Consider the following 10,300-nt stretch of genomic DNA (forward strand, 5'->3'; position numbering starts at 1 on the left):
GGACGAGCGGGGCAGACGGGAGGGACCCGCCAGGCCTGGGCCCCCGCGTCTCAGGCTCTGGAGCGGCCTCGTCCCAGGACAGGCCCCAGTCCGGGTGGCCGCCCTCCCCCTTCCTGTACATACCACCCTGCATTTGTACAGTGGGCCCTGTGGCGTGACCATATCCACGGTCTCCTCGACCCTGCCCCCCGCCCCCACCCCAAGTGGGGCAGAGACGCATGTGACTCACCCCTGCCCTCGGTCTCCCGGGACCCTGCTGTAGCCAGAGATCAATAAAGAAGGGAGACCGCCTGGCTGTGACCGGTGTCTGCTGGGTGGGGGCCCCGAGCTTCTGCACGGCGCGCGCTCTCTTGAAGCCCAGAACCCCTGCTGCGGTGCCGTCCCTATTGGGCACGAGGGTGGGCAGGTGGGCAGCCGCGGGGAGAGCTGAGGTCGGGCGGGGGCACGGAGGAGCAGCTGCACCTGGCACGTCCTGCTCCCCCAGGGCTGCTTCTGTGAGGAAGGCCAGCCTCGCCTCCCCGCTTCCCCTCCCCACTCCAGCCCCGGGAAAGTCAAAGCAGCGGGTAGGAGAGGCCTGGCTGCCCCGCAAAGTGTCTTCCCCTGGGCTGGGTGTCGTCCTGCCCGGGGCCTCGGCGGGTCCCGGGTCCTTGAGTCCCAGCAAGGGCCTCTGTGTTCACAACCACGGTGCTCTCGGCCACCTTGGCTACCAGGTGGGACCCCGGGTGGGCTACCGGGTGGCGGCGGCGGCCTCGGAGCCGGAGGGGGTCCCGGCCTGGAGCGCGGAATCACGGAGGTGGGGCAAGGAGGGTCCCCGCGGCACCGACAGGTGCCACGGCCACGGCGAGGGCCCGGGCGCAGCTCCCCCTGCCCAGTCCCACGGGACCCACCTGGGTCCCCCCAAGTCCGGCAGCTGCAGGGCAGCCCCCCCCCCCCCGGAAGCTGCTTATCTTTCCCTCAACTGAGAGAAGAGAAAAGAGAACCCAGGCCCGCCCTTCCTTCCTTCCTTCCTTCCTTCCTTCCTTCCTTCCTTCCTTCCTTCCTTCCTTCCTTCCTTCCTTCCTTCCTTCCTTCCTTCCTTCCTTCCTTCCTTTCTTCCTTCCTTCCTTCCTTCCTTCCTTCCTTCCCGGTACCCTGGGGGTCCTCAGCGCTCTTGCCACTGCAGGTCGGGGCCGGGTTGCGGGGAGCCCCCCCGGACGCCCCCCCCAAGGCTCCAGCTTCCCCCTTTCCTCCTCCCTGGCACAGGAGGCGAGGAGACGGGGCTGAGGGAGGGCAGGGTGCGAAGGGACGGAGCAGGGAGTCTCCAAGCCGGGAAAGAAGGAAAATGCCGAGGACCTAACACCAAATTTATCACTTTTTAAAAACAAGAGGGTTTTTTTTTGTTTTTTGTTTTTTTTGTTTTTTGTTTTTCCCTAAAAGTGAATAAGAAAGAGATCCAGTGTCCGTGCGTTCCCAGCCGCAGTGTCGATGGCAGGATGCCTGCTTCCGAGTCACACCTGCTGTGGGGTGGGGGCAGGGGCGGAGGGGGGGGGGTGAGCCTCGACGTGTCCAGCAGGGGAAGCCCCGGGCCCCGCTGCGGGCACCACTGCTGCGCACCCTGCACCCTGCACCCTACCCCTTCCGCCGAGGCCCTCACACCCGCCTGACCTCATCCTTGCCCCTGCGGCTCGGCTCGGCCCCTCCTCTGTGCCCGGGTGCCTGACACCCCCAAGCCTTCTTGCCCGGGACAACAGCTTTTCGGGGACTGAAGCTGGCCCTCGGTTCCCCTAAGCCCGAGTCCAGGTCTGAGCCCTTGCCCTGGTCTACGCAGCCTGACCCCCGAGCACCGGGCGGCCGGCGGGGGCTCTCACCGGCTTGGCTCCCTGGGAGGCCGGTGGTGGTATATGGGCCGTGGGTTCCTCGCTGCCGGGCTTCTCCCTGCCCCTCTCCTGAGCTTCGCGCGTGGGTTCTGCAGGCCCTGGGGAGGCAAAGGCAGCGCTGGGAAGGCCTGCAGGGGGGCTGCTCGCCCCCGCCCTGAGCCCCGGTGGCCCCGGACCCTGCTGGGGGCGGTCGGACAGTCGGGCTGTTCCCGCTCATCGCCACCATCACTACAGGGCCCTATTCTTAAATTTGCAATTAAAAAAAAAAAAACTTTAAAAAAGTTTGGGTCCACTTTGGCTAAAGCTGACCCCATATGGGCTACGTGTAGCCTCTCCCCATGGACGGGACCCCTCGCTCCACGCAGAGGCGTTTCTGGTCCGATGACAGGGCCCGCGGGTGTCTCAGTGGGTAAAGCCCGGGCGCCCGCTGTGAAACCCAGAGAGCTCCGGGCTCGGGCCCACGGGGGCTGCGGGGCTGCGGGGCCTGTGGGGCCTGCGGGTTCTGCAGGGTGGTGGGGTTTGTGGGGCCTGCGGGGCTGCGGGGTGGTGGGGTTTGCGGGGCTCGTGGGGTCTGCAGGGTCTGCGGGGTGGTGGGGTTTGCGGGGCCCGTGGGGTCTGCGGGGTCTGCAGGGTGCTGGAGTTTGTGGGGCCTGTGGGGTCGGCAGGGTCTGTGGGGTCTGCGGGGTCTGCAGGGCTGTGGGGGCTGCCAAGCTGCGGGGTCTGCAGGGTGGCGGGGTCTGCTGGGCCTGCTGAGATGTGGGGCCTTCAGGGTCTGCAGGGTGGCGGGGCCTGCAGGGTCTGCGGGGTCTGCAGGGTGCTGGGGTTTGCGCGGCCTGTGGGGTCTGCGGGGGCTGCGGGGTCTGCAGGGGCTGTGGGGTCTGCGGGGTCTGCAGGGTGCTGGGGTTTGTGGGGCCTGTGGGGTCTGCAGGGTGGTGGGGTTTGCAGGGCCTGTGGGGTCTGCGGGTCCTGCGGGGTCTGCAGGGTGGCAGGGGCTGCGGGGCCTGTGGGGTCTGCGGGGTCTGCAGGGCCTGCAGGGCTGTGGGGACTGCCAAGCTGCGGGGTCTGCAAGGTCTGCGGGGTCTGTGGGGCTGCAGGGCTGCGGACGCCTCTGAGCATCACTCCCGTCCGTCCGGTGCTGTGCCTGCCCCAGCGGCTGGGCCCTCACCCACCTCCTCCCCCTGTCACCAACACCCCGAGGCCAGGCCTGCTGTCACCTCAGGCCGCCCGAGGCCCCGAGGCTGAGGCCCCGAGCCTTCCCGGGCAGCAAGGCAGGCGGAGTGGACCAGGTCATGCCCTCCAGCCCCGCGCAGCCCTAGGCCTGGCTGGCTCTGTGCCATCAGACCCCACGCAGGTGAGGCTGCTCCTCCTGCGGCGGCCCCCCAGCCCCCCACGGCCCTCCCGGCACCCTGGCCCCCCCTCCCCCTCCCCCTACGCCCCCCCCCCCCCAGTACCTGCTGCCTTCCCCGCGCCCGGCCTGCAGGCCGCCTCCGCGTCTGGGATCCCAGGTGGGCAGGGCTCCCGGGGCCCCGAGCTCCCGGCGGCTCCCTCAGGCTCGTCTCCCTGCTGCTGTTGCCCCAGGTGATGCTCCACCATCATCTGGAGCTCTGGGGGCACAGAGGGAGGGACGTGGCCGCCACTTGGCGACAGGGGCCGGGCTGGGGCGGGGCATTCGCTGGGCGATGAGGCTACACAAGGAAGCATCTTTCCTTTGCGGGGAGGCAGGGCGGGCGGGCGGGGCCTTTAGGAACAAGGATCTTCCCCAGGGGCTGCGATCCCCGTCTTGGCTAGACTCCGAGGAATCCCCGAGTCCCCTCCGCGTGGGGTGCACTCCCCAGGCCACCTACCTGCCCAGCAGGTGAGGCAGGTCCTCCTGGGCCCCCAGCCCCCTGGAGGTGGAGCTGGCACCCGCAGGGCTGGCAACAGGGAGGGTGAAGGACTTCCCGAGGACTCCCTCCAAAGGGGTCAGTAGGTCTAGTGCTCAGCCCCCCGCACGCGGGGAACAAGGGGACGGGAAGTCCTGCTGACCTTTCATCGTGGGTGTGGTCCTTGTCACCTTCTTCCGTTGCCGTGGAGACATGGACAGAGTGGACTGTGAGGGACACAGGGCACAGGTGGAGGCCAGCCCTCCCCCCTTCTGTGCCTGCAGGCTCTTGGGTTGGAGCTGGGGGTGGGTTGTGGGCCTCAGAAGGTGTGTGGGGGTTCCCGGCTTCCCAGCACCCCCCCATGGTGCTGAGCAAGGGGCCCGGGTGTGGGGACAGGGCGCGTCCCCTCATGCTCGTGCAGGCGGCTGCAGAGGACGGGGGTCCAAAGGTCACACCGGTTGGGGGTCTGGGGAATGATCCCCGACAGGCTGTGGGCTGGGCTGAGCGCCAGCGAGCAGCTCACCTTGAGGAGCGGGTTGGGGATCCGGTCTTCATCTATCTCTGGGGGGAACAGGGAAGGCAGAAAGTGAAGAGGACAGGAGACCCTCCGAGGCTGACGTCCCAAGGGGGAGCCTCGGCCATCGCCTCCTTCCCGAGCCCTGAGCCTCCCGTCTGCCCCTGGGAGGCTGGCCCTGAGGGCCGCCCCTGCCCGCACGCGGTCCCGTCCTTGACTCTGAGGTCAGTGTCTCTGTCCTGGCCTCACACCTGGAGGTTCCCGAGTAGGACCCTTGGCCCCTCTCCTCCCTCTGAGGTGCGCAGGAGTCCTTCTCCTCCCCAGCACTGCCCCCTTCCCCGGGGTCGGGGGTCAGGGGCCCACCCTGCAAGGCGGTGGGGGGCACTAGAGGACGAGCAGGCTCGCCCTGGGCAGGGAGGAGGAGCGATCCAGCTGGGTGCAGGCCGGGGGTGGTCGAGTGCAGGTCTGGGTGGTCGAGTGCAGGCCGGGGTGGATGGGTGCAGGTCGGGGGTAGTCGGGTGCAGGCCAGGTGGCCAGGTGCAGGCCAGGGTGGCCGGGTGCACTCCAGGGGTGGCCAGGTGCAGGCCGGGGTGGCCAGGTGCAGGCCGGGACTCGGGCGTCCTCAGTGCAGGCTCGCTTACGAGCAGCAGCACCTGCCTCCTGCTGTCCCGTCAGGCTCCCCGAGACCATGTCCCCCCCAGACCTCGCGGGGTGCACTGGTGACCACGCCAGCTGCTCCCTGAGTGCTCCCGACCTTCCCCTTCCCGGAGGGCTGCAGGCTGGCTGACGGAGGCCGTCTCTCCCCTCACAGCTGTCACTGCCCCGGGGGGCTGGGGGGGATGGCAGTTGCTGGAGCAACCCGAAGGCTGTTGCCGCAGCAACCGGCACTCAGTGGACCAGCCCGGCTCCTGGGGGCCCGGGAGCCAGGTGTGTCCCCCCCAGCACGGCTCCATCTCTCCGGAGCAAAGGCGACCGTCCCGCCAACGCGGCCCCCGCGTCCGGGCTCAGGAGCTGGCCTCCGCCCCTCAGGCCCGCCCTCCTCCCGCACCCCTCCCGCACCTCCTCGCTCACTGGCCCCAGCCGCCCCGCAGCCCCTCTGCCTTCAGCGGCCCAGCCCGGGCTTACCTGGGGAGGACTGGTCACTGGTGAGCACGAGGGTGGCAGGGGTGGGGCGGCGCCTCCGAATCTGAGGGAAGAGGTCGAGCGCATGTGAAGGCGTCGAAGCCCCGCCCGGTGCCGCCGGGCAGCGGGACCCAGGCTCCTGCTGGACACACCTTGAAAATGCCCCTGCACTGGCCCTACCGTCCGGGCCGGAGATGCTCGGGCCCATCCCTGTCCCCTGGGGCCCCCGAAGGCCCCACCCGACCCCTCTCTGCGCCTGCATGTCCCCAGCTCTCCGTCTCAGCAGCTGCATCTGCTCTAAGGCATCGATCCCTGGCTGCTGTCCTTCCGTCCATCCCGACCAGTGGGCAGAAACCCCCCGGGAGGAGGGCACAGGCTTCGTCCCTCAGTGTTCCCGCCCCCCGCCCCCAAGACAGCCTTGAACAGTCTGTGGCCTGGCATCTGTGGAGAGCGCCCCTCAGGCCCCGGCTGCCCCGGGGGGCCACGTGGGGAAGGCAGGTGTGAAGGCGCAGGGGTGCAGGTGCAGGGGTGAAGGTGCAGGTATGAAGGCACAGGGGTGAAGGCGCAGGCGTGCAGGTGCAGGTGTGAGGGTGCAGGTGCAGGTGTGAGGGTGCAGGTGTAGACGTGAAGGTGCAGACGTGAGGGTGCAGGGGTGAAGGCGCAGGGGTGCAGGTGCAGGGGTGAAGGTGCAGGTATGAAGGCACAGGGGTGAAGGCGCAGGCGTGCAGGTGCAGGTGTGAGGGTGCAAGTGTAGATGTGAAGGTGCAGACGTGAGGGTGCAGGGGTGAAGGCGCAGGGGTGAAGGTGCAGATGTGAGGGTGCAGGTGCAGGCGTGAAGGCGCAGGGGTGAGACTGCAAGTGTGAAGGTGCAGGGGTGAGGGTGCAGGCGCAGGGGTGAAGCTGTATTCCCCAGCTCATTCCCCAAAGTCCTCTCTCTCCTTGGACTCACTGCCCTTCCAGTTGGTCAGGAAGCGCGGCGGGGGGAGTCCTCGGGGTGGTAAATCCACCAGCAGGAGCCCCCGCGGGACCGCCCCATCCCGCCCCATCCCGCCCCCTCCTGCCGGGCTCCGGGGTCCCGTTCTAAGGACTTCTTCTAAGCGTCCCCGGGCCTCTGCGTTCCTTTGCCAGGCTGCCCACAAAGGTGACCGCTGGTGAAGGCCGTCCAAGGACTCCTGGGACATGTGGCTTTTCCCCTTTCTCTGGAGGGTTTCGGGGCTGGGCGGTGAGGGGACCGTGGGGCCGGCGTCCCTGCGGTTCCCTCCAGGGCAGAAGAGGCGACGGAGGGCCACATGGCTGGGAAAGGAGCTCACGTGACCCGGGGCTGAGGCAGCAGGGTGAGGACACCGAGGGATCAAATTTCTACGTGTCTGTGTCCATGATGTGGTGTCACCAGGACTGGGGGGGGGGGGGGTAAGACGCCCACCCTTCTCTGTGCCCAGGAGGTGGGCATCGGCCACAGTAGAGGCGCGGTGTTGCTCCGAGAGGGGGACTGTCCCCCAGGAAGTGGGACGCATATGCTGGGGGTATGCTGGGCCGGGTCATTGCTTTCTCTGGAGCGACATCTGTTTGGGGTGACATTCCAAGGTCCCTGGCAGTACTGGTCCTGAATGTGCGCGCACGCGTGTGTGCATGTTCCCCCCCCCCCATTAGCCGTGGGCCCGTGTGGCCAGTCCTGATGCAGATGCGCTGGCACCAGCAGGTGCGCGCGTGTGCTTCATGTGCGGATGAGGGCCGCCCCTCCCCAGGAGGGGGCTCCTCTTTGTTGCTCTGGGTGGACGGGGTGCTGGCGGTAGAGGAGTCACAGGGACGGGCTGGGGCGCAGTGAGGGAGGCGGGAGCCTGGGAAGGACCCACGTGTGTCAGCGAAGGCCTCGGGAGCCGTCCGACACCCCTTCCTTAACCAGTTTCCGCGCCCTGGACGGGACTCCTAGGCACCCAGGGTCCCCACAGCGGGGGGGGGGGGTGTGCAGCCGCCTTCCTCGAGCACCTCCCCGCACCCGAACTACTAGGGAACGAATAGACGGTCCCTTGGTTTCCTCGCAGCGGGGTCTCGTCCCAGCGCTCAAGGGCACCTGAGCCCCGATCTGCCGCCGTGCCCCCGGCTGTGGGCGCCCCGGCAGCCCTGCCGTTCTGTGCCCCTAACCCACGGCTTCTACCCCTTTTGCCTGCTCGGGTCAGTCTGGGTCAGGGGCTCCGGCCATGCCTGGAGCCCTTCGCGTGCGTAACCCCGGGCAGCCCCGCAGGAGGGGTGGAGGCCCCACGGCAGGTAGCAGGTGTCTAGTGGACACCAGTTTTGGAAGGTTAGAGGAAAGTGGGCGGAAGTCCTGGCTCTTTTTGCCGCCCGGCTCGCCCTGTGTCCCCCTGAAGCCTCAGGCCTCCCCGCCCCCCACGCTGACACCTGCCTTTCCAGCACCAAACAGGTGCAGGTGTCAGGCAGGGAGACCCGCCCGCGCCGGTGGAGGGCAGTGCTTCCCGGCGCCTCAGCCCGGCCCGCCCGCTCCCCCCGCACACCCACGGGCCCTTTCTCAGGGTCTGAGATAATCTCAGGGCCCTGCCTCGGGGTGCGGGGCACAGCGGCCTGGCCCCCCGACGCTGGTGGGACACTCCACGGGCTCCGGCTCTCCACCCTCCTCATCCTCACCAGCTCCAGGGCTCCCCTCGGCCCTCCTACTGCCACCCCTGGCGCCCGGACAGGGGGCCCCCGCCAGGGAGAGGAGGGAGGTGCAGGCTCCGACCCCCTCCCACACTTAGGCCCCTGACATCCAGGGACAGTGTGGTCCCCGCCCTTCCCTCATGCCCGACCTGATGCCCCCAACAGCCGGGGCCACGTGGAGGACACAGGCTCCGGCCCACCCCAGGAGGTCCCAGAGGTTTTGGGGGGGGGAGGCTGGGCCAGAGCCCTGGCAGCCGGCGGGGGGGGGGGGGGGCGAGGCAGGACCGACCCGGTGACCCCCGGGGACTCCTTAGGACCGGGATGGCCAGGCCAGGGGACAGAGATGGAGCAATGAGCAAACGAGCAAATATTTGGCAAACGGGCGGCCGTAGTGGCCCCGGGTGGTCACCCTCGCATGCTCCCTCTCCCTGAGACACACGCTTGCTCACACTCATCCACGCCGCCTCTGCCAGGCTGCTCCGAGCTAAAAATAGAGCAGGCCTGGGCTGGGCCAGGGCCTCGGACTCCCACCCCCCGCGCCAGGCTGAGCGCAGGGCCCCCCCCCCCCCCCCCCGCGGCTCCGAGGGCAGGACTTGGGAGCAGGGACCCACGTGCGCGGGCTTGGGGGGGCCTCGGCCGCAGACCCAGCGCCCCCGCCCCGGCCCGGCCCGCCCTCGGGGGCTCCTCCGGTTCCCGCCGGGCGGGGGCCCCGGACCGTTCTAGTCCTGGAACAGCACCCCTGCCTGCACCCCTGCCTGCACCCCTGCCTGCACCCCTGCCTGTCCCGGCCTCCGCCCCAGGCCCCTCCCGCGAGGAGGCTGCCGGGGCCTCGGGCGCTCCCCCCAGCTCGGGAACTCCGGCGGGGTCGCCTTGGGGGGTGCAGGACGGGGGGAGGGGGCTGGGGGGGAGGGGGCTGGGGGAGGGAGCCGAGGGTCCCACCAGGAGAGGGGGCTGGGGGAGGGGGGAGGGGAGCTGGGGGAGGGGGCTGGGGGTCCCACCGGGGGAGGAGGGAGGGGGCTGGGGGCTGGGGGAGGGGGCTGGGGTCCCCCGGGGGAGCCAGGCTTCTGGGCGCCCGCAGCCGGTCCCCGCGCCCCGCCCGCCCCGCACCTGCTCGGCCGCCTCGGGGTCAAGGTGCGGCTCCAGCAGCGGGACCGTGAACTGGATCTTCCGCGGGCTGCTGTCGGGCTCCATGGCGGGGCTCGGGGCTCGGGGCTCGGGGCTCGGGGGTCGGGGCTCGGGGGTCGGGGGTCGGGCGCTCCCTCTCCGCTCCGCTCCGCTCGGCCCCGGCCCCGGCCCTGCGCGCTCGGCTCCCGGTCGGCTGCCGGCTCGGTGCTCCCGGCTCCCGGCCCCGGGGCCTCGGCGGCCGCCCGGCGGCTCCGCCCCGCCCCCGCCCCTCCCCTCCCGCCCCTCCCCGCCCCGCCCCGCCCCCAGCCCGAGCCTTAACCCCGTCGTGGCCGCGGGCTGCGGGAGGGGCGGGCGCCAGGGGTCCCCGAGCTCCGGGCGGGGCGGGGGGGGGCGGGGGTGCGGACGGGGTGCGGGTGCAGGTGGGGCAGGGGTGGAGGCGGAGGTGCGGGCGGGGTGCGTGCAGGGCGGGGTGCGGACGGGGTGCGGGTGCAGGTGGGGGTGCGGGGGTGCGTGCAGGGCGGGGTGCGTGCAGGTGGGGTGCAGGTGGGCGGGCGGAGCTCCCCCGGCGGGGGCAGGTCCTGGGGGCGGGGGCGCTGCCGGGGGCGGCGGCCAAGGCGGAGGGAGCCCCCCCGCGGGGCGTAGAGCGGCGCCTCCCGGGGCGGGGGGGGGGGGGGGGCTGCCCGCGCGGGGACCGTCCCCGGAGGTGGAGGCGGCGACGCTGGAGCGGAGGTGAAAGCCCGGCGGGCGGCGGGCGGCGGAGGGCTCGGGGTCCCCGGGGTCCCTGGCCCAGAGCCCAGGCCGGGGTGCGCGGGCGGGGGCCGCGGCGGGAGGACCCGGGGCGGGGCCCGCGAGGCTCGGGCTCCGTGGCTCAGCCGTGGGGGAGCGCAGGGGAGAGGCGGGGGGGGGCGCAGGGGAGAGGCGGGGGGGTGCAGGGGAGAAGCTGGGGGGTGCAGAGGAGAGGCGGGGGGGCGCAGGGGAGAAGCTGGGGGGCGCAGGGGAGAGGCGGGGGGCCGCAGGGGAGAGGCGGGGGGGGCGCAGGGGAGAAGCCGGGGGGCGCAGGGGAGAGGCGGGGGGGCCGCAGGGGAGAAGCCGGGGGGTGCAGGGGAAAGGCGGGGGGGCGCAGGGGAGAAGCTGGGGGGTGCAGAGGAGAGGCGGGGGGGCGCAGGGGA

At 71.0% G+C, this 10,300-nt stretch overlaps 1 protein-coding gene across 1 annotated transcript; it reads right to left on the reverse strand.

Moving 5' to 3' along the window:
• Nucleotides 1-1,422: 1,422 nt before the first annotated feature.
• PPP1R1A (protein phosphatase 1 regulatory inhibitor subunit 1A) lies at nucleotides 1,423-9,262 on the reverse strand. The gene is given in 7 exon segments (NM_001313823.1): nucleotides 1,423-1,493; nucleotides 1,848-1,954; nucleotides 3,308-3,460; nucleotides 3,882-3,945; nucleotides 4,242-4,279; nucleotides 5,358-5,418; nucleotides 9,114-9,262. Coding segments are annotated over 7 exon segments (513 nt in total). The 5' UTR covers nucleotides 9,198-9,262; the 3' UTR covers nucleotides 1,423-1,487.
• Nucleotides 9,263-10,300: the final 1,038 nt, after the last annotated feature.

The sequence above is a fragment of the Canis lupus genome, chromosome 27, assembly GCF_011100685.1.
Source record: "Canis lupus familiaris isolate Mischka breed German Shepherd chromosome 27, alternate assembly UU_Cfam_GSD_1.0, whole genome shotgun sequence".
Classification (NCBI taxonomy): domain Eukaryota; kingdom Metazoa; phylum Chordata; class Mammalia; order Carnivora; family Canidae; genus Canis; species Canis lupus.